We start from the raw sequence: 23,663 nt of genomic DNA, 5'->3' as shown, positions 1-23,663 counted from the left end.
TTGTGGGACCACTGTTTATGAAGTCAGACCCCAGGACACTGAGCAGAGTGGCCATCAGGCTGGTCTCATTTTTACCATCCCATAGGCGATTTTGGATCTGACCTCCCACAAACTCTCCTCAGAACCCCTCCTCAGAATTTCAGAACTGCAGTACTAACCTAATCTTCCCGAGTGATACCAAAAAAGACTTACTCTCTGAGCTTCCAGAGAAGCTGCTCCTCACACCTGGATATAGGAAATAGAAAGGAAAGAATTCCATGTCCTATTCTTCTTCAGCAGGGATATGTATAAGCTCCCTCCTGGTACAATAGACCACCTTCTCTCTTCCTTGGCCCCATTTTCTCAATGGGTCCTTCTGTACTTTCAGTGAAATTTCATTGCTAGGTTGGTGTTAGCTTCCTCAAGAGGAAATGCTATACCATGGAGAAGAGGGTAGGGAAAAATGATAATGTCTTTCCCCCCTTATATTAATCCTTAAATTCACCCATGCAGATCACCTGAAGGACTACAGCTTCTCTCCTCTGGGTTTGGTCTCTTAACTTAGCTAATGTCCTATTCCTTCTCCCGGGATCCTCCAAACATTGATGAGAAATTACAATCGAAGACTATGTATCTTCTCCCCTCACTGCTCTTTTTTCCAAAAAGATAGAGTCCTTCTCTCTACCTTCTTTTTTCATCACCCAGAGACACACTAAAATATATTAGGATTTATACCAGAAAATAAATCTATTATATTATTTGGCCCATTTCTCTCTACTACAGTGTGTGTATGTGTGTGTGTGCACATGTGTTTACAGTTAAAAAACCAAAACTTAGTAAGGTTTAGTATCCTGCTCAAGGTCACCCAAATAATAAGGAAAAGCAGGATTTGAACTTGGACTCTGATCCAAATCTATGTCAACATTTATTAAGCATATTCTGTGTGCCAGACACTGAGGGGATGTAAAGATAAAAACCAAATTATCCCTCTCCTCAAGAAGCTTATATTCTATAGGGGGAACCCCCATATACACAATAAAAACAAATATCTATAAAATAAGCATAAGGCATTTTAGAAGGGAGGAACTAACAGCTCTTGGGAGGAGATAGAAAGGTATGGGATCAAGAAGGATTTTATGGAAGAGGTGGTGGTGAGATGAACTTCAAAAGAAATGTGGGATTCAAAGAGGAAGAAATGACATGCAAAAAGACAGAGATGAGAGATGGAGTGTTATATGTAGTCAGAGAATTGAGGGAGGGGCATTAACAATTGGAGGAAGGGGTTCAGAAAATGTCTTTGGCAAAAATTGGCACTTGAACTGAATCTCGGAAGAATCCAATGCGATTTGTATTCTACCATCCCATGTTCAGAAGTTATGCTCTGGATCTTCTCCAGTTACTCAGGGATAGACTGAAGTCTAATCTACTGCCCTCATCTCTTTCAGATTGACAGCCAGATGGAAACATCCTGCCACATTACCTTTAAATTTGCAGACCGGGACCAGCTGGTAAGAGACAACTTTTGGCTCAGTGTGCTGAAAGCTTGTGAAGAGCTCTTCTTAATCATCTCAGTCTCCCTGCCCAGCAGAGAAGCCTAGAGCAGAATATCGCTCTCCTTCAGGAGGCTAAGGACATCCCCAGGGTCCAGGGCTATAGAGCTTAGCATTAGACCACTGCTGTTCTCTCACCTCTTCATATCCCCCAAAATAAACCCAACAGGTTATTCTCTAGCCCATGAAACTGGGTCTGCATTGCCTTCTGGGAACTATTTTACTTATGCCTAGAGGAGTAAGATTGGCCAAGGATTCAAGAGAGCTGGGGGATTTTGAGCCTCTGATGTCTGAGGGGGGATGCCTCCTGACTGCACATTAGAATCTCTGTAGAGGCTAATTCCCCTTGGTCTTGCTCTCTTTATGGCAGCTCAGAAGAGAGAGAGAGAGAGAGAGAGAGAGAGAGAGAGAGAGACAGAGAGACAGAGAGAGACAGAGACAAAGTCAGAGACAGAGGAGAGATACAGACACAGGCAGACAGACTGAGACAGAGAGAGATAGAGAAAAGAAGGGAAGGAGGAAAGGAGGGAATGACAAAAGTAGGAAGTAGAAAGGAAGAAAAGAGGGAAGAAAGAAAGAAGGGAAGTAGTGAGGGAGGGAAAGGCAAAGAGAAAGAGGGAGGAAAGAAGGGAAAGATAGAGATGCTGAGAGAAGAGGAACAGGGAGAACAAAGTGACAGAGAAAGAGAGGGAAAGATGGTGATGGGAAAAAGGAGGGAGAGAAGGTGGAAGAAGCAAGATATAAGGTGAAGGAATGGGAAAGAGAGAAGGGAAAGAGGAGAAAAGGAGTGGAAGAAATCAGAGAAACAGGGAAAAACAAAGAGAGAGGTTTAAGGGAGATACAGAAAGAGAGAAGAAGATGGAGAAGGGAAGAGGAGAGGGGCAGAAGAGAAGGAGGGAGAGAGACAGAGAGATACAGAGCAGGCAAATGGGGAGGAAAGACAAAAAGGGAGGAGAGAGACAAAGAGAGGAGGAAGGAAGGAGAGAGCAAAGGACAGAAAAGGAAAAGGGAAGGGGAGAAGGAGAGAAGGAGAGGGATGGGAAAGGGGCTGGGTTTGGGGTTCTATTGATCCCAGAAACAATTTTCAGGCTCATGTTTTTCAGAAAGATTCCATCTGCTACCTTAAGAAGGCATTTCCCCTGATCCAGGACATTTTTGAGGAAATCATTCGCTTCAAGGACAATTCTTTCAATTACAATGCCTCCAGGGATCTGCATGAGCTCTACCTGAGGCTGAGGGATGCTGGGTGTGTCACCAGGGAGCATGAGGAGAGAGATGAGGTTGGAGCTGCAGCCTATTCCTTGCCATCAGCACCCCTCCTGTCCCCTCCATCCTATCCCCAAGTGGTAGAACAAGCAAGAGGGAGGGAAGGAAAGAAGGGGAGAAGGGCTGGTGGTGAAGAAGGTAAAATGGAACCCAAGAAGAAGAAATGGGGCTGGGGAGGATCTGCAAGGACAGGTCATCTCCACTGGAAAGAGATCCCTCTCTGGGATCCAAGTCCAGTTCTTGACCTCATTGAAGACTGAGGAATGTTATGGATCTTCTCTGAATGCTAGGAAGTCTAGCTCTGGAGACATGCTCTTCGAGAGTGAGGTAGCTAAAGCTTTGGGGGCAGGTACTACTTGATTTTCCCTCCCCCGATATTCTTCCTTTTCATCCACCAATCTCCTGCCAGGACCATGCTCCCTCTCTTCCCTAACATTGTACACATCTATCTAAAGGATGCTGGGAAAAGAAAGAGGAAATTAAAGGGAAAAAAAACAGAGGAAAGCAAGTAGGTCCCTGACCTGGATTCTAACCTCTCTCAGAGCCTCCTTCCAGATAAACCATTGTCCTCTGGTCTTTTCTTTTCCCTCTAGTTCCTTACTTGGGCACTTGGGCAGAGAGGCTGCTAAAGTGTTGGGGCTTCTCGGCCTGCAACTGTAGGGTGATGGGTAAACCCAGACTCTAGATGCCTCCCTTTCCCCTAATATGTAATCCCCAACCTGGACAGTTCATAAGATTATTTCCCTCATCCAGCTAATGGTCCAAGAAGAAGGGGGAGAGACAGAGGCAGATAAAATGGTTCAGAGGGAGAGGGAAAGATCTCTGTACAATACCTTCATCAAGATGTCTTCTTTCTCTTCTTTCCCTCTTCCCTCCCCAATCCAGGCCTGTGTTAGGACTTTCAACAACACCCCTGTCCAGATATTGGAGAAGGTCCAAAATATCTTTATAGAAATCAATAGACTCCTTAACGATGACTGGCATGTCTTTGACCGTGATTGCACCAGTAGCTTTGCCAAATGTGTCAATTCAGGTAAGAGAGGACAGGGGAACGCCAGAGGAGAGGGATGGGAAATAAAAAATGGAGATTGGCGGGGGGAGCAAGAGAAGAAGGTAAAGGGGATTAGGGATTCCCATGGGGGCAGGGAGGCAGGACAGAGCAATACCTGGATGACTTAGCTAAACCTGGGGCAGTGATTCTGCCTGAGCTCATGTGTGTGCAAAGCTATTTCTATAATGTGTGTGTGGGGGTAGTTCTTATGTGCTCGTGGGCACTAACAGTCAAATGTGCTTTCCAGTCCGTGCACACACGCACATGTGCTTGCTTGTCTATGCATTTACAGATCTGAAGGGCCTAGGGAGTGGAATTTTGAAGTCCGAGTGTGGAGGGGGTAGGGGTACACCTGGCCACCTGTGTGTGCTTAGTTTTGAACAGATGATAGCTAGAGGTGCTGGGATTAAGACAGTTGAGAGCAGGCTCAAGGAATCAGGATTCTTATGTCGAGTGGCCCCCTAGAAATCCCCTGGGATGCGGATGACTCTGGGAGGTCTCCACTCCCACCTCTGCTTGGGGAATCCTTTCCCCGACCTCCCTGAAGTGCAGGTGTCAGCTCTAGGGGGGAGGTCAAGTTGAAGGGGGAGGTCACTTTGAACTCCGGCCCCTACGCCCAGCATACATGTGCCCTCTCTGTCCTTGTCTCCACGCCCCGATGTCATGCGTGCCGGCTTGCCACGCCTGTCCTTGTTCCCTGTCTCAGCCTGTGTCTCTCTGATCTTGGTCAGAGATGAGCACTGACCCCTACTACTCCTCCAGATTCTAGGGCCCCTTCCTAGGAGTGGCCAAGATCTCATGCTCCCTGGTGATGGCTAAGCACATATGTCACATTGCTCCAGTGGGTCTGGGTCTCAGGCTTTCTCCTTTGGGCACTGGCCCAACCTCTATATCTCACTCATTCTCTTGCTCTTGCTCTCACTCTCTTGCTCTTGCTCTCTCTTGCTCTCGCTCTCACTCTCTTGCTCTTGCTCTCACTCTCTTGCTCTTGCTCTTACTCTCTTGCTCTTGCTCTCACTCTCGCTCTCTTGCTCTTGCTCTCACTCTCACTCTCTTGCTCTCGCTCTCTTGCTCTTGCTCTCACTCTCTTGCTCTTGCTCTCATTCTCGCTCTCTTGCTCTTTTGCTCTCACTCTCACTCTCTTGCTCTCACTCTCACTCTCTTGCTCTTGCTCTCTCTTGCTCTCGCTCTCACTCTCTTGCTCTCACTCTCACTCTCTTGCTCTTGCTCTCATTCTCGCTCTCTTGCTCTCTTGCTCTTGTTCTCACTCTCTTGCTCTTGTTCTCACTCTCTTGCTCTTACTCTCACTCTCTTGCTCTTGCTCTCACTCTCACTCTCTTGCTCTTGCTCTCTTGCTCTTGCTCTCATTCTCACTCTTTTGCTCTTGCTCTCTTGCTCTTGCTCTCACTCTCACTCTCTTGCTCTTGCTCTCACTCTCACTCTCTTGCTCTTGCTCTCATTCTTGCTCTCTTGCTCTCACTCTCTTGCTCTTGCTCTCACTCTCACTCTCTTGCTCTTGCTCTCATTCTCACTCTTTTGCTCTTGCTCTCTTGCTCTTGCTCTCACTCTCACTCTCTTGCTCTTGCTCTCATTCTCGCTCTCTTGCTCTCACTCTCTTGCTCTTGCTCTCACTCTCACTCTCTTGCTCTTGCTCTCATTCTCGCTCTCTTGCTCTCTTGCTCTCACTCTCACTCCTTGCTCTCGCTCTCACTCACTCTCACTCTCTTGTTCTTGCTCTCACTCTCTTGCTCTTGCTCTCATTCTCGCTCTCTTGCTCTTGTTCTCACTCTCTTGCTCTTGTTCTCACTCTCTTGCTCTTACTCTCACTCTCTTGCTCTTGCTCTCACTCTCACTCTCTTGCTCTTGCTCTCATTCTCGCTCTCTTGCTCTCACTCTCTTGCTCTTGCTCTCACTCTCACTCTCTTGCTCTTGCTCTCATTCTCGCTCTCTTGCTCTCTTGCTCTCACTCTCACTCCTTGCTCTCGCTCTCACTCACTCTCACTCTCTTGCTCTTGCTCTCACTCTCTTGCTCCTGCTCTCACTCTCTTGCTCTTGCTCTCATTCTCGCTCTCTTGTTCTTGCTCTCACTCTCTTGCTCTTGCTCTCTCTCTCTCTCCCCTCTCATGCTGCTCTCTGAGTTCCACGAGCCCACCTCTCTGTTCTCTGATCTGCATGTGGTATTCTGGCCTCTGGGTGTGAATGTCTGCCTTGGAGACCATTCCTCAGCCTCTCTCACCCGATTGCCTTAAACATCTGATTCGGCTCCTAGGAAATCAGGGTGGCTGTGGTCCTGTGCTAGATGTTCCCATATTAACCCTCTTTAACCCACTCTAGCTTTCTTATGATTTTCTCTGTCTCTCCCAAGGCCTGCTTTCCTTGCTCTTTGGTGACTGGACTTAACTGTTTCCATCTTTCTTTCTGGATGGGTCATGTCCAGTTGGTGTCCTCTTCTTTTTTCCCTTCTCAGTAACCTAGATGCTGAGTAGGGGGGTGGTGAGGGGACCCCCAGCTTCATTCTCCCTTTCTTGGCACCTTTTGGGAAAGCTGTGCTATAGGCTGGTGACTCTATCTCCCCTCCCCTCCCTCTCTCTCTCTCTCCCCCTTTCTCTCTGTGGTTCTTTCAGATGTGGTGACCAAGCCTGATTGCAACTGCCTGTCCCCCAGAACCACCCCTAGCAGTAAGCTGGCCTCTGTCCCCATCCATAGCTCCCTCTCTCCCTCCACAGCCCCAGTGGCCAACTTGGCCTGGGGAGACTCTGAGGGGACAGAGGGCAAACCTCTCGTGCCCAGTGACCTGCCACCTCAAACAGCAGCCCAGGGCAGTGCCAGGCGCCGAGTCCCCCGGAGCACCTGTGGAAGCGTGGAGGCAATGGAGACTGCGGGCACGCTCTCTGCTTCCCAGTCCCTGGTGGGATCTGAGATGGAGCCCGGGAGCAACAAGTCTCCCCCTGACTTGTCCGATTCCCCTAGGATAAAGGGCCTTCTCAACTCTGCACTCGACACTGACTCAGCTCTAGGGGATGCCTCAGGTGATGTCAGCCCTGGTTCTCAAGAAACAGAGGCTCCCCTTTTCCTGTTGGGAGGGGGACCTATCCAGACAGGGACCACAGATCCAGACGAGCTCCTCGCCACTCCCTCGACGCCTGTTCTTGCACAGGGATCGCTGGCCCAAGTGAGGAATGACCACCTGCAGAATGAGGGCAGTACCCCACTGGCTGGCCAGGCCAGAGATTATTCATCAGAGGAGATGGATGGAGGTATCCAGGGCCTGAGCTCACCCACTACCCAGCTGCTGCACTCTGAGGAAACCCAGGGCATCTCCAACCTCCCTGCTCAGCCCCGTTTCCCCAGAAGCCTCTCCTGGGGCGTCCCCCGACCCCCAAAGGAGCTGGAGGGCAAGAGAAGCACTAGGGTCCGGAGAAGCCCTGCCAAGCTGGAAGGAGGAAGAGGAGGTCAAGGTTTGGAGAGAGAAGAGGGCCCAGGCGGGCCCCACAAGGGCTTTAACTCGCTTCCTTTGACTGACACAGGCCCCGAGAGGCAGAATATGGGAAGCCCTGTCCTTCAGTTCCAGGGTTCTGACTTCTGGGTCCTGATAGCCGGCATCCTCCTGGTCCTCCTAGCAGTGGGCGGCCTCCTGTTCTACAAGCAGAGGCAGTGGGTAAGAGAGAGAAAGGCATTTTTAGAAGGAGGGAAGGGATGGGGTATGTGTTTGGATTGGGGTCAGTGTTAGACTTGAGAATGATGTTGAACCTAAGCAAGAATTGACGTTCTTCCACTTAACATTTAATAGTCGTATGATGCTGGACAAATCACTTTTAAAAAAATTCATTGTTGGTGGAGTTGTAAAATGATCTAACTATTCTGGAGAGCAACTTGGAACTATGTCTAAAGAGCTGTAAAACTGTGCATACCTTTAGTGCTACTACTAGGTCTGGGCAAGTCACTTACCCTAGTTGCTTTATCAAAAAAAAAAAAAAAGTGATGTCCTTCTCAAGTATAGGACTGCACCTTGGAGATCATCTTGAAAGGGAGACAGGATGTAGAAGTATATTCATAGGATCATGAACTTAAACTTGGAAGGAACAGTAGAGATAAGGAAAGGAGAAATCTAAGGAGTGACTAGATCAATAAATCAACAGACATTTATTAAGCACCTCTTGTGTACCAAGTACTCTTTTAAGTATACAAATACAAAGAATTTAATGATCTCTGCTTGTAAGATGCTTTTGTTCTAACAGAGAAGACAGCAAGTATATATAGAAGAGAAAGGGGAAGAGTTTCTCAAAAAAAAAAAAAAAAAAGGTCATCCCAAATGCCAATGATAAGAGGGTGGTCAAAAGATTCAGATGTAGCAGGGAACTCAGTGACAATGAAGATAGAGAAGGAAAAGTTGGGTTTAAATGAGAGAAGATCATTAATGATCTGAGTGGGTACAATTTTGTGGCAGGGTGGAAGAAGAATCTGGACAATAATAACACTTAACATTTATAAAGCCTTTAAAGTTGCAAAGTGTTTTACAATTATTATCTCATTTTATCCTCACAACAACCCTGGGCACTGAGTGCTGTTGTTATCCCCACTTTACAGAGGAGAAAGCTGAGGCACAGTTTAAGTGACTTGCTCTGGATCATATACCTAGTAAGTCTCTGATGATGGATTTGAACTCAGGTCTTCCTGACTCTATGTTCAATATTACCTATTGTGCTACCTAACTGCCCAATGAGGGATATTCAAAAGCCTGGAGAGGCAGCTCATTTGAAAGGAGTTAGAATGACTGATATGAAATAGAGGACAATCTAGAGGGAATGAATGGGGGTAAGGTGATCCAGACATACTGATACCCTGGCAGTAGAGAAAGATCCATAAGGAAGAGATAAATGCAATAGAAAGAGATGGAATGGGAATTGGAGTGGAGATTTCTGGTAGGGGAACCAACATAAAGTGGGAGGTGGGGGTGCAAAACAGATGGAAAACCCAAAATTGGGAGCAGAGAATGGAGGACAAGGACTACTGTGGGACCATGTATCTGTATGACTTCTGGACACTTCTTTGGCAGGCAGGCAGCTTTAGGGTCAAGTTAGGTGGGTTTGGAGTTCTGATAAAAGCTTTGTGATCCTTGTACAAAAGAAGTCTGGGAGAGACAACACAGGCTTGTATAGGTGAGCAGGTGCTGAATGGATGATGGAAGGAAATTTGGGAGCCTTTCATCCAGTTTTCTTAAGAGATGGGGAGAGGAAGGGGATTCTTTTTCACTTTGCTCTTATCTTCTACCTTCAACTAAATTAATTCTTAAATTAAATTAAACCTGTTATTTCCTTTTCCTAGAACCGACAGGAGCTACAGCCAGCAGAAATACCTTTAGATCAGCCAGAGATCAGGTGAGTTTGGACATCTTTATGAGCTGGGGATTGGTTGCTTAGAAGAGTCCTAGGAAGACTGCATGAGGAAGCTAGGGTCTGCCTGGATGTGCTTTCTCTAGATTTGGAGGAAGACCCATTATCTTGAATCCTACTGCTATTCAGGGGATTCACTTACTTGGCTCTGGGCACCTCCTGTTCAGTGATGTGACATGGTTTGTGTATTGGGAAGGGAGGGAGATGGGGTGGGTGATCTTCCCAAAGAGCTGTACCTTCTTGGCCAGAAGTCTACAGCTTTTTTTTTTTTTTCAGACTATCCCCTAGGACTTCTCAAGATTCTGGGTCCTTTGAATTTAATGCTAATGGGTGGGGTTTGTTCAGTTGCATTGCTGTCCCCCCCCGTGGGTGCTGAAATGTCATCCCTTCCTTTTTTTCTGCCAGAAGCCCCCTGAACCAGGAAGAGGACAGACAGGTGGAGTTGCCAGTGTAGAGGTCGTAATGAGGTGAGGACCTGGCTTTGAGTTCATCCTATCCTCGCCGCCCCTCTCCCCATTTGAGCATTCATACACATTATTATCAGTGGCACCCCCAAACTTCCCCGAGATTTTTGACTCTCCTTTCTCTCCCCTTGTCTTGTTTTCAGTCTATCACCAAGCTCTGCTGAGTTTTCTCTACAATGTGTTAACTCTTTCCTTTTCTCATAGCCATTATCCTAGGCTCAATCATTGTTTCTTGCATGAACCACTGCCAAAGATTTCTCTTTGATCTTTTGGCTGATACTTCCACTGCCCGTTTTCTATCCCTTGATATTCAAACAGCAGCTAAAATATCATTCCTCAAGGACTGCTTCCATCACATCTCTCCCCCACTTAGGGGTTTCTAATAGCTTCATATTGCTACTCATGTGAGATCTTTTACTCCCCTCCCTTCCTTCTTGTAGCTAAATCTCAACAATTTAACTTCTCCCTCTCTACAACCTTACAAGATTCCTCTACTCTAGCCAAACTAATATGCTTGTCTCTACCCATGTGTGATTTGCTCATTCCCAACTTCATGCCTTCAGAATCATAGCAAATTAAACTGGAAAGGATCTTATAGGCTATATATAGTTCAACCTCCTTCCCAATGCAGGAATCCTTTCTGCAATACCTTTCACAGATGGTCATGCAGTCTCTCCTTGAATACTTCAAGTAACCGGGAACTCACTACTTTGGAAGGTAGACCATTCCATTGTTGAACAGCTGTAATTATTATAAAGCTCAAAAGAAAGGTTTTTTTTCCTTTCTTAAATTAAGCCAAAAATCTACCTCCTGTAACTTTTCTTCCTTTGGATCTAATTCTACACCTTTTAAAGCAATAACAAATAAATCTATTCTGTCTTCCAATGGATAAATCTTTCAAATATTTGAAGACAGTTAATGTGTCTGTCTCCTCCTCCCCCATGAAATGTTAAATGTTGTCAGCTTTGTCAGCTTTCTCAAACATTTCTTATTTGATATGATTTCCAGATTCATCACCATCTTGTCTATCCTTCTCTAGACATAATCAATGTCTTCAACATCTTAAAAAGTGGCATTCAGAACTTCACAGATGTAGTCTGACCCACTCAAAATATAGTGGGACTATTACTTTTTTTGATTTGGATATTATACTTCCACTCGGGCCATGTTTAACAACAAAAAAAAAAGAGTTTTTTAAGTAACTGTGCCACTATTGGCTCCTCCTGGATGACTAGTCAACTAAAATCTTGTGGCATTTTTTTTTCATATGAATTATTGTCAAGATAGTCCTCCTTCATTCTACATTTGGGCATTTTTTTTAGCCTAAATACAGAACTTTACCTTTATGCTTATTTAGTTTTATCTCATTAATTTCAGCATAAAGTTCCAATTGATTAGGATTTTAAATTTTGATTCTATTATCCACTCTGTCAATCATTCTTCCCAGTTCTATGTTATCCACAGACCCAATAAGCTTCATCCTCCATGTCTTCATCCAAGTCTTTGATAAAAATGCCAAACTTTCATTCTTTCTACATGGCTCCCCTTTCTACTACCAGCCTGTCTCTCACCTCCTTCAAAACCAGATTCAAAACACCCTTTCTCCAAGAAAACACCCCTCATTGAACCCCTTGAGACTAATTGTTCCTTTATTTCATGTCCCCTCAGAACTTATGTATTTGGTGAATTCTGTATCAATTTGCTCTCATTTGGATATAACTTTGTATATGTTTTGTAATGGATATTCTATATGTAATATTTTTCTAATTCTTCAAGTAGATTGTAAGCTCCTTGAGGGCAGAGCCTCTCTTTTCTCTATTTTTTTGTACTCTTTCCGACCCAAGTGCCTAGTACAGGGCTCTAGTGAACACTCAATAAATGTTATTGACTGACTGACCTTGGACAAGTCACTTAAACTTCCTCATCTGTAAAATAAGGAGGTTGGACTAAATGATCCCACCCAGCTCTAAAGCCCTGTGATTCTATGCCTGACCCATTAACTCACTGACTAGGGGCACCCTTCGATTTTACTGATTCATGTGCCCATGTCAATATCTGAGTGTGGACTGTCCAAGGGTATGCCCAAGGGTATATCCCAAGGGAATCTAGCACTAGAAATGTTAGGAATATGGCAAATGTTCAAAGCTATTGGGAATAAAAATAAAAATAGCCAGTGAGGACATCCTTGTCCATGCTCAAATTATGGGTTCCTATGATCCTTCCTTCCCCTCCCTTTCCCTCCACAACAAGGTGGTAGTAATATGAATGGATCTGGGAGGGGAATAATATTTCTCAGCATCTGACCTTAAACCCTGCTTAAACAGCCCCTTAAACCTCCTTGTTGCCTGGGTTGACCAGTTTGTTTTTCCCCACACCCTAGTCCTACCTTTTCCAGAGCTATCACTCACAAGATTCTGTCCCCATGGACTCAAGATAAGATTTGGGATGAAGTGGGGGACAGCCTGGGAAGCCCAGACAAATCCCCAGACCAGTGAATTTTTCCTTCAGATAACTCCTGGGTCTGATGCCAGCATCCTCGGGAACACTCAGTGCTAGCCCCAACATGACTGTTTTATCTTTTTGCACAGTCTTACTTCTTGTCATCAAAGCATTCCAACCATAAAGGACCTGGCAACCTGGCATGAAGGAATGGCATTTACTCAATGTATCATATCCCTAGCAGTGTCGGGGTCCCGACCTGATCTTAGTCTAGCTCTTATCCAATTTATGATACCATTTGGTTTCTAGTGAAGACCCCACCATAGGGAAAGAAGAAGGAATGGACAGACACTGTGGTCCCAGATCTCCCCTCTTTCTAAAACCTCCCCTTGAAATACAAGAGCTTTGTCAGCTGAGTCTGGGACCAGTTTGAGGGTGAGGCTACAAGCTGAGTCTAAAGTCAAACTTTTGGTCAGAATCCAGGGGATTTCTGTTGTGGGAACAGAGTGCTCTGAGAATGCTAGGCTTAGCTATTGGACAAGGGGAGTTGCAGGGTGGGGATGTCATGGATGATATGGGGGGGGTGCCAAATCCTTTTAAGCCTTGACCTCTGGGTTCTAATTCCAGATGGGAAAATGAGAATTTCCATGTTTGGTCCTCCCACTGCACTTTGTCTACTCAAAGCCATGGTCTCCTTTTTATCTACACGTTTCCTATATTCCTTCATATTTTAAGATGACTTTCTAGCCAAGGTGCTGGTTGTCTGAGGGAAGAGGTAGAAAGCAAAATTCCCTTTTTCTCCCAGGGAAAACATTTAGTGATAGAAAAAAAAGAAAAGCAAGGAACTTAGTGGCAAGGATAATGGAAAGTCATGTTGCTCCTTCCTTAGGCACCTAGCAGGTCAGCTGGAAGAAGCTTCCTTCTGACTGACAAGCGACCCTCCCCCCATTGTCCCTTTTGTCTCCTGTGGCTGGAGCTGGGCCAGCGCCAGTCTGTTGCCTTTTTCTCTCCCATGGCCCCTGGTTTTCTTGGTGGAGTCAGAAGATGAAGCCATTCTGGGAAATCGGCAGTGGTCTGGGCTCCTGCCAAAGAATCTGGGCCCTTTGTGGTGACCAGGGTGGCTTGGAGGGGGAGGGAGGGAGTGGAAGGAAGTTCTTTCCTGCAATAACCATTAATGTCCCACAGGAACGCAAACCCCATCCCCATACCTCCCCATAGCCTCTCTCCACTGGTGTCCCTAGAGACTCTTCCTCTTTCTATACCTCCACCCTGCTCCATGCTGACCAGCCTTTTTTCTCTCCCCTGTAGCTGGGCCCACAGGACAGTCCCTCCATGGGAGGAGAAGCCGTGGGGGCTTCCAGACATCCCCCAAGCCTGTTCTCCCAGGATCTCAACCCGCCCATCACGGAGGCCCTCGGCCTGGACTGGACAGGACAGGAGCAGGCGAGGGTGGAAAGCCCTCTACCACTCATTCTCTGTCCTCTTACTCCTTTATTGACTGAGAGAGGGAGGGAGGATGATCAAGAAGCTACAGATATTTATTATGATTATTTTGGCCCTGGAGGCCAGCGTCCATGCTTCTGGGAGTGCCAGCAAAAGTGTGCTCAGAGCCTTCTGCCCTCAGAGACTGACCCACAGGGCAGCCTGGGAAAGAAGGATGACCTTCAGCCCCCTCCCATCCCTCAGTCCCTTCCAGAATCTGAGCCTGGACCAAAGGAGAAGAGGGCTGTTGGGTGGGAAACAGCCTTTGGGTAGGTGTTGTTGGGAAAGATTGGGCTGGAGTTCCCATTGCTGCCAGGACAAGAGTTTTTCAGGGAAATATGCTCCCATCTTATTTATGAAGCACCAAGAAATCCAGGCTTCCCAGCAAGCAAGAGCATGTCCCAAGAGGAAGGAGTGCCTCAAAGCTCCCCGGGCAATGCAGCTTAGACTTCATTTCCCAAAAAGGGGTGCAGCTATCAAGATGGGAGAAGACACCTATACATTGTCACTAGCCTACACAGACAGCTGGGGAGGTGTCTCTGAACCAGTGAGTGCTCTCAGCTCCCTCTGAGTGACAGCTTGGGGGCCATACCCCAGAATAGCTCCTTGTCCCTTTGAGTCAGGGTCCTTCAGGGATTCAGCCTCTGAAAAGCCCTATTGCCCAAATCCTGACACCAGCCAAGATGTGTGCAGGAAAGAACAGCAATCACTGTGTCCTAACCCATCCCCAACATGCCCTGGGCTCTGCTCCCATCTTCCCTCACAACTATTAGCTGGGTTCTAGAGCTGCTCCAGAACATCTGGGTAGGAAGAACCAGCCATCTGATGAAGGAAGCCTTTGCACTGTGAATATTGAATCTTCTTGCTGTACTGTCCTGACCTCTTCCCATAGGCAGCATCTGTTAGTCCCCCTTCTCTACTGCCCCTTTGCCTCCTATGCACATAAAACTCCTGAGCTGGTCTCATGATGATGAAGGGATTCTGCTGCCCTTTCCTCCACTACCATGTTTTGGTGTCCAAATATAATGGGTACCGTGGGTTGGTTTCCATGGACCCTGGCTCCCTGGAGGGAGGGTAAATATTACCCATCAGTCTACCTGCTACAAGCTGAGTCTGCTGGAAGATCTTGGCTTCTGGGTCTCATACTTTGACATTACAAAAAGAAAGAGAATAGAAGTTTTTTTTTGTTTGTTTTTTTTTAATGACTGGAGTGGAGAGAACCACTATGTCTTTGAACCTGTTTGTATGACTCTGGAGGTGGGAATTGGAGCTGTGTCTTGGCTTGATTGTTTTTCCCTGAACTGTTCTCCCATTCAACCAATCCCCTCTCAAGCCTTTGGGAGAACAGAAGAGCAGTCTTCTGACTGGTTAGATTTCTTCTCCCTGATGATCTCAGTGCAATGAGTTTCTCAATCTTGTTTTCATCTCAATCCTTCCCTCCAGATCTCAGCTCATCTTCCTTCTTTCCTGTACTCCCTTGTTAACTTTCTTTCCAGCCCTTCCTTCCCTACTCCCCCCAAAACCTCTGCTTTCTCCTTTGCTTTCCAGTTCTTCTTTCTCCGGATTCCTTTCACTTCTGGTTCACCTGATCCTCCCTTCCTTGGTACAGTCCCCAGAGTCAGGGAAGAGAGCTTAGCTTGGTCCCCTCTTGGAACTTGCTCCAAAGCTCCGTCACTGGTTTAGTGTCTTGGAAATTATTTCTTCACCTTCAAAAGAAGGGGAGTAATTTTTACCCTTTTCCACTGCTGTGTGGGAGGAGGTATGAAGCCATTAAATATTGGAGAAGAGATGAGGGTGGAGGGAGCTGCTGTTTATTATGCCTTCTATTTCCTCTTTTGCCCACCCTTACCATTGCCTTACTTCCATCCTGTCATTTTGCTAGGTTTTATACATCCCCATAAGTCTTCCTGAGCCTTGTTAAATAGGAATCTCCAGTGTCTGTCCCCCCATTCATGCTTTCCTTATTATTCGTCCTTAAGCCCCAGGCCCCTAGGGCAAGGGGAGCTGGATTCCCCAACTGCTACTTGGGGCCCAAGACTACATCAGAGACCTCCTCGCGTCCAAATTCACCCACTGGGTGTGGTCATATCTTGGCCCTAAGAGGGAGCTTTGAGAAGAGGGCTGGCTAAGGGCAGAGCCAGACCTCCAACAAGGAGAAATCTTCCCCTGGGCCTCATTTTCCTGGCCTCAGCATTATTTTTTTTTTGATGTTAAGTAAATAATATCTATTTACAATGAAAACTTTGAAGACATAGAAAAATATGTTTGTTTTCTTTTAAATGTATACTGTGCAAAAGAGGTCAAAATAGCAAGACCAGCATTTCAGATGCTCTTTGTCCATTGGTAGGTGAGATGAATGGTTCCTCCCCCAGACCTAAGTAGGTCCTTTCATCTGTCTCTTCTTCCTCTGACCAAACCCCCACCCCACTTCCCTAGGGAAGGCAAGTGGAGCTGGGGCCTTGCACTGTGTGGTTGTTTTTATACTTGGAAATGGTGAATTATTTTATATATAAAGTCATTTAAAGATTTATTTAAAAGAAATAGGAAGCTGCTTGTATATTTAATAATAAATGCAGACAAAACCATATATGTGTCCTGTGGAGAATTGAATTTGAGATCCTGATGAAGCTTTGGGGAGTAAAAAGAGGCAAACAATGACTTCTAGAAAGAGATATCCTGTAGCAAGGTTCCTCTATTACTTATAAATTTGGGTCAGGGAGGATGAGAGCATTGTTTCTTCAGGACTGAAATCCTCTTAGCAATTGCCAAACATAACACATCTATATCCCACGTTCTGAACACATCTATCCATAAAAAATGCACAGAAATCAGCAGGGTCTCTATAACATGCTTAGACAATAATAATGTCATTGGAAACCTTCAGCCTAATGCTGGATGACCACTATTTGTGATGTGTATTGGGAGAGCAGACTCTTTCACATAGGGGGTGGACAAGGGGACGAATGGTATAATGGTTAGAATGCTAAACTCAGGGAGATCTGGTTACACTTCAGGATACACATCTGTGTATGTAATGCTGAACAAATCATTTTAATTTTCTTATGCTTTTGTTTCCTTATCGGTAAAATGAGGTAGTTGAACTCAATGGCCTCTAATGGTCCTTAATGGATTTAAATCTAAATCTAGTTGCTCAGTGAGGTCTCTTCTAATTCTAAGATACTGCAATTATGTGTATATACTTTTCCCATGTAGAAATAAATACACAGGGGAAGCTAGGTGGTACAGTGGATAGAATGCCAGCCCTGAAGTCAGTAGGACCTGAGTTCAAATCTGGTCTCAGACACTTAACACTCCCTAGTTGTGTGACCCTGGACAAGTCACTTAACCCTAATTGCCTCAGGAAAATAAAAAGAAATAAACGCACATATAGTTTTTTATCTATACATATATACATACATACATATTCACACACATACACATTTGGGCTAGCTTACCTTGGAAAAATGATTGATTATGTTCCACCTGAAAATCTTTGTGAGGACTCTAAGAACAGAGCCCTCTTTCACCCTCTGGAAACTGTCTTCCTCTGAGAGGAACAGAGTCAGCCAATTCCAAGCAGGGCTCTGGGCCTCTATGTGTTGAATTACTGGAACAAATTAGTCTAAGATTAGTTATGGAGCTGAGAGCAAATCATTGCCACTGCCCCCTAAAGATCCCCTTAGTTGGAATGAATTCCAGAAGTGGGCAGTGTCAACTGGGAGAGCCAGAAGCATATAACAGACTGGAGGCTAAGGTTATTAGGATTAAGTTATAAGGACACTGAGTCTTCTTGATGAAGGAAGCCACTAGCAAAAGGCAATGCCTTAGGTAGGGAGTTTTAGCTAGCACAGGATAGGCCCAAAACACATCAAATTGAACTGTTGAGAGAAAGAAAGGGGACTAAATCTGAGAAGGTAGGTTTAAGGTTGAGGGGATGATAATCTGTTCTTCAGCAAGAGGATAATACTGAGAGCAATTACATTTTGTTCTTTGTACATCTATTCTCTTTCCTGAGTGATGTTTCTTCCTATGTATTTTTTCCTACCAATTTTTCAGTACCCTTATATTCTTCTCATTTCCTCCTACTAAATCTCCTCTCAGATAAGAATCAGATCAGATCATTGACCCTCAGATATAAAGACTAGCTTGATTTAATGTCTCCACTACCAAGAATATTGCTAAAATCATGGATTTTTAAAAATAACTACACTTAGGGACATGGATAGGAAACAAGATGAAATATATTTAAGGAGTGGGGCAGTGGGACCTTCTGAAAGTCCAACACCAGATGGAGCTGAGACCCTAAAAGGAGCTATCTTTCTGAGGGAAGCCTTAACCAAGTGGTAGTGGAAAGGGTCAGTGAGCATCTCCTAATAGAGATATGACAAGGGGACTTTGTAGAGTTATGGGAGATGAACCCAGTATCACAGTGCCAATCAAGGCTGAGGATGTCCAAGTTTGGGACAGAAAGAAGAGCACAGTATAATGCTCCGGTCTGGTCTGGGATATAGAATAGATCAGGGTAGAGTTAATCAAGTTTGGAAAAGAGCAGGACCCAGGAGAGACATTTCTTTTGGAAAAGGGGAGAAGAAGGCGCACATTATTTGTAGGACAGTGAAAGGTTTGGAGATGATACAGAAAGACGGGGAGGACATAGTAAGGAAACCAAAGGGAGAAAGGAGTTTTTGCTTAGCTTAGTCAGGAACTCTGAAAAGAGCTGTTGGTTGGCAAAGGGTATTTGGGAGTCCTTGGCTTCATGCCCACAGGCTGAGAGGTTAATCTAACCCTAGACCACTATCCGGCCAGGAGGAGGATGGTGAATCAGAGGGGGCCAGGGAGAATTCTGAGGTTAACCTCACACAGACTGATTGCCCTGGAGGGAAGGCATCCGGGACAAGGAACGTTGGAGTCTGGAGCTGGCATTATGAGATGATTGGGAAATAAAAAGCAGGACTTGGGAGTGGGGGGTGGTGAAATGGGAAAGCAATCAATCAAAAAGCATTTATTAAGTACCTACTATGTTCTACTAGACACTGTGATGAGAACTGGAAAATACACTGAGAGGAAAGGTACTGATTTGTTACTTCTTGAATACTAAAATACTAAAATATACCAGTATAACTCCCCCTCCTCCTTCAAAAATGGTAGTTGGGGTCCTCAAGGGACTGTCAAAGATAGGGTAGTATAGAGGGTGGGCATATTCTCAGGAATATTCCTGAAAAAGAAATCATATCTTTTCATGAATAGTCATTTGAAGAACATGGGTTTGTTTGAAAGAATAGAATTTGGCTTTCTTCTTTCCTTCCCAGGCTTCTGGGAAGTGGGAATAACTGATCTGTGGTACTCTGAGTATTCAGCATCCTATGTCTTTCATAACAGGAAGTAAAGTACCTTTGCCAAGTGACCACTAGCTTAGAAATTCTCATTCTACACTTGCAAAGTCAAGAAGGAATAGGCAATATTCTCAGGTCATTGTGAGAGAGGGACAGATGTGGCTTTGGTTACAGCCTGGTAGGCAGCCTGGGCACATTCACTGTGCTTTGTATGTCGCCAATACTGTCATTGATCCTAGTATTGTTTGACTGCTACCATTATAGTGTGTGCCATATTCTACTTCAATTTCAGAGGAGTGAGGAAGTATTTGGACAGACTATAGGATATGTAAATGAATTTTTAAAATTGTTAAGCTCTTATTAGTTACCATATTACTAGTTACTAGTTACCAGTTACCATGCTAAGAACAGGGGATATAAATACCAAAAGAAAGACAGTTTCTAACCTCAAGAAGCCTCCATTTTAATAAGGGAAGACAACACATCCAAGGGAATGGTGGCCAGAGAGAAGTGTTTTGAAGAGGAAAGTTACAATGATGATGAATGGAGTCATAGGGTAATTGACTGGCATGTGCCTTCTAGTTGATTTGATTACCATTGCAATAGGGAGTGATAGAAAGCTAGGAGGAAGAGAGGGTATTCAGGTGGAGACTCGGCATGAAGGTGGCCAGAGAGAAGCAGTCAGAGTGTTAGGGCTGGGTAAGACCTCACCAATCAGGAATACAAGGCTCTTAGAAGAGAGCTAGAGAGCCTGGCTGCAGTCATGGCATAAAGGTATTAAGATAGAGAGGCAAAGTTCATAGAGCCAGAGCAGAACGAGAATTTAGAGGTCTTTAGTTCAACTGCATTATTTTTAAAACAACTGAGATACATGCTCAAATCACCTAAGATGGTAGCATATGTAAGTGGGAACAGCTCATTTCTATTGATTGCATAGCCAATGTTGGTGTTGCTGCTAAGTGATCAAAAAATTCTGGAGAACAATTTGGAATTACCCTGAAAAATACCACTACTACGTATCCCAAAGAGATCAAAGAAAGAGGAAAAGGATCCAATTATATAAAAATATTTATAGCAGCTCTTTTTGTGGTGGTAAAGAATTAGTGGTTGAAAGGATGCTCATCAGTTGAGGCTGAATAAGTTGTGTTATATGATTGTAATGAGATACTATTGTACTCTAACAGGGGTCCTCAAACTTTTTAAATAGGGGGCCAGTTCACTGTCCCTCAGACTGTTGGAGGGCCGGACTATAGTAAAAACAAAAACTTTGTTTTGTGGGCCTTTAAATAAAGAAACTTCATAGTCCTGAGTGAGGGGGATAAACGTCCTCAGCTGCTGCATCTGGCCTGTGGGCCATAATTTGGCTGGGGCCTGTAATCTAAGAAATGGTTCCAGAAAAACTTGGGAATATATTTGAACTGATTTAAAGAGAAGTGAGCAGAACTAATATAACATTGTACACAGTGCAATGATAGTAATTGTATCATTACAATAATAATGATACAATTAATCAATTGTAAAAGATTTAGATACTCAGATTAAAATATTGATCCATAACAATTCCAAAGAACTCATGGAAATGTTATCCATCTCCAATGGAGAGAAAAATCAATGAATCCTAAGTGTAGAAACACTTTTTTTCATTTTATTACCTTTTGTTTTACTTTTTATATTTTTTGGTGACATGGCTAATATGGAAACGTATTTTACATGACTTCATATGTATGATAGGGATCATACTGTTGGCTTTCTCAGTGGGTGGAGGAGAAAGAAATTTTAAACTGGAACTAGAAAGTAAATGTTAAAAAAAAATTCAAAAAATAAAAAGAAATCAGGGGGCCATGACTTAAGCTGAGAGGGTATTAGAATCTGGGGGGATCATATTAGATAAGTATTGAGTTAAGATATGAACATTGTGAGAGGGTTATTATGCCCCCTTCATTTTTTAGGGGTGAGAGGAAGGAATGCTTATTTGTTTGTTCTTATTTGAACTTTACAACAAATATTTCTTTATAAAAGTTAACCAGATTGCTAAGTGCTTGAATGGACTAGAGCAAAAGGGACCCCCTAGAATCAGTGGGGATTTGAATCATTGTCAGAGTATAGCCGCTCCTAAATATCCTTAAGAGCACTGGAAAATCCTGGAGGGAGTGACGAAATATAACATACCTGGCTCTTAGAGTGTGAGAATGAAAATGAGGAAATGGAAACTCAGAAATCTTCTATGATATGTCCAAAGTCCCACAGGTTTTAACAAGACCAGGATTCAAGCTTAGCTCTGTGATTCCAAGTTTAGTATTATTACAGTCATGTGTTCTGTGTTTAAAAAAAAAATTTAGAATCAGAACTGCCAGGAACCTTAAAGATCATGAAATCATTCTAGTTCAATCCCCTCATTTTATAAAGGCAATAAGAGTCACTAAAGTAAAGTGACTTGTCCAAGGTCACAAGGCTAGTTAGTGACTAGATCAAGAATACAGGTCCTCTGATTGCTCATCCAACTTGCTTTCTACAATATCATATAGATTCCTTTATTTACATTATCAAGAGCAATGATAGTAGCGAAAAAAACTGCTGGAGCCTGAGAGGGAGAGGGAAGAAAGGGTATAGGAAGGAAGGACAAAAAGAGAGAAGGAAGAAGGAAAGAAAGGAGGGACAGAAGGAGGGAAGGAAAAAAGGGAGGGAGGAAGGAAAAAAGAAGGAAGGAAGGAAGGAAGGAAGGAAGGAAGGAAGGAAGGAAGGAAGGAAGGAAGGAAGGAAGGAAGGAAGGAAAGGAGAGAGGGAGGGAGATAGGGAGGGAGGAAGGAAGGACATTTATTAAGTGTTTGCTATCTGCCAAACATTGTGTCAATATTATCTCATTTGATCCTCACAAAAATCTTTGTGAAGAGGGCAGCTCAGACATGTAACTCTTACTGTGTGACCCTGGGAAAGTCACTTTACCCCAATTGCCTTGCAAAAAAACAAAAACAAAAACCCAAGTCTTTGTGAAGTAGATGCTATATCATCTGCATTTTATAGTTGAGAAAACTGGAGGCAGATAGAGGTTAAATGACTTGCCCATGATCACACAGCTTAGTGTCTGAGACTGGATTTGAAATCCTATCTTCTAGCTCCAGAGCCAGTGCTCTACCCAAAGTACAACTTAGATCTAACTGGACTGGGATACAGTCTGATCTTTGGTTTAAGTTTTCTTTCACTTATTTGGATCCAACATGTTCCTCAAGGTCCAGTTCAAGGTTCATCTCATGCAAAAAGCATTAGTAGACCATTCCAAAGCATAGAGCCTGTTATAGGCTGTATTCCGTTGTACCTCTTTCAGCACCTAGTAAAATGCTCTGGACCTAGTAGGTAATTGAATAAAGTTCATTCATTACGAATTATGTGACTCCATCTCATTAGAGAACTCTCAAAGGAAGAATACATCTTAGAGGTCTGGTGTCCTAGGGTGGAAAAACTCTGTGTGCTAAGTGGAAAGGCTGACCCTTGCTCTCCTGGGCCAGGTTCCTGTTTGCTCATTCCATGTCACCAATATTAAATTCAGCAGGGAATAAGAAAGAAACATCTCAGGATATGCAGCCAATGGAGAATGTAAAAAAGGCAGCTCCAGTTTCTGACCAAGGATAGAAATTTCTTTTCTGGAAATTTTGTTTTTCCATTTTTTCGGTTTCCTTTTGGTTCCTCACCATTCTTCCTATTTATTGTTGGATCTAAAGTGGTCTCTCGTGTGTTTGTTTTGTTTTTATTTTTTCTGTATAATAGGCTCTAGCAGCCCACTACTCCTCCCATTTATCCACGGAGTATTGGCCTGGGTAAAAATTCTACTCCCATGTGTCTCAAAGCTGGCAAAGTTTTTTGGCATCATCCTTACTTTACCTGACCTTGGATGACTTTTTCCTGGCTTCTTGGATGAAGCCATTGGGAATCTGTTTCCCATGCAACTAATCTGAGTTCCAGTGGAGTCTACTTAGGCTCAAAAGAGCAGGAAAAGCACCTGGCTAAGTGTAGACCATGAGAAATCAACAGACTCAAGAGAATATATCAGTAAGTCTGAGGAAGGAGGTCAAGGAGCTTGAGAGCATGAGAACTCTGGGAAGTAGACTTTAATACATAAGAGGAGGAATATCAAGCCCGAACAAGTCAAATGGAAATGCCACATTATAAGAAAGCAATAATGGAAGAAGAGAGAAATGAAGAAAAGAAGGAAGTAAGGAAGAAAGGAAGGAAGGAAGGAAGGAAGGAAGGAAGGAAGGAAGGAAGGAAGGAAGGAAGGAAGGAAGGAAAAAAGAAAGGAACAAGAGGAGAGCAGAGGAGAGGATATTATTGAGTATCATAAGCCATGTGCTGTGCAGTAGGAATACAACTACAAAAACAAGACATTACTTATCCTTAAGAATTTTAACTTGTAGTTAGGGAAAAAGACATGCACAATATGCTGGCCAGGGAAGGATGTTTTAGGGAGTGAGAAGAGTTGGTGAGTCTATTGACAAGCCTTTCCTAAGCTTGATTTGTTTATTGATCCCAGAAGAAGTCATAGAAAGAAGTCAGTGGTTTAGCAGTGATGGATATGGGGCAACAAAGGGGATGACAGGGAGATGGCTGGATGGTAAGATGGAAATGGAAAACAAGGTCTGGAATGTGGGGCTAGCTAGATATAAGGCTAAGGCATATTAAATACTTTTCATTCCATCAATTGTTCATTCATA

General features: G+C 44.2%; 1 protein-coding gene and 1 long non-coding RNA gene across 3 annotated transcripts in view; one reads left to right on the top strand and one right to left on the bottom strand.

The window, feature by feature from the left end:
- The window catches only part of LOC127559369 (uncharacterized), a 79,533-nt gene extending 62,330 nt beyond the window's left edge, over window positions 1-17,203 (bottom strand). The window contains exon 1 of the long non-coding RNA XR_007953116.1: window positions 17,080-17,203. This is a non-coding gene — a long non-coding RNA (uncharacterized LOC127559369). The remainder of the gene's footprint in view (window positions 1-17,079) is intronic.
- Window positions 1-23,663, top strand: part of CSF1 (colony stimulating factor 1) — a 69,532-nt gene that overhangs the window by 6,735 nt on the left and 39,134 nt on the right. The window contains exons 3-9 of one of the 2 annotated variants that reach the window (XM_051993099.1): window positions 1,425-1,487; window positions 2,633-2,809; window positions 3,681-3,828; window positions 6,471-7,504; window positions 9,172-9,224; window positions 9,645-9,706; window positions 13,451-16,209. In XM_051993099.1, coding sequence (XP_051849059.1) covers window positions 1,425-1,487; window positions 2,633-2,809; window positions 3,681-3,828; window positions 6,471-7,504; window positions 9,172-9,224; window positions 9,645-9,693 — 1,524 coding nt within the window. In that variant the 3' untranslated portion in view covers window positions 9,694-9,706; window positions 13,451-16,209. Of the gene's footprint in view, window positions 1-1,424; window positions 1,488-2,632; window positions 2,810-3,680; window positions 3,829-6,470; window positions 7,505-9,171; window positions 9,225-9,644; window positions 9,707-13,450; window positions 16,210-23,663 lie in introns of those variants that run through there. The other variant, XM_051993100.1, reaches the window with a different exon arrangement.

This window comes from Antechinus flavipes, chromosome 4, assembly GCF_016432865.1.
Source record: "Antechinus flavipes isolate AdamAnt ecotype Samford, QLD, Australia chromosome 4, AdamAnt_v2, whole genome shotgun sequence".
Taxonomy (NCBI): Eukaryota; Metazoa; Chordata; class Mammalia; order Dasyuromorphia; family Dasyuridae; genus Antechinus; species Antechinus flavipes.
This window is presented reverse-complemented; position numbering and strand designations above follow the sequence as displayed.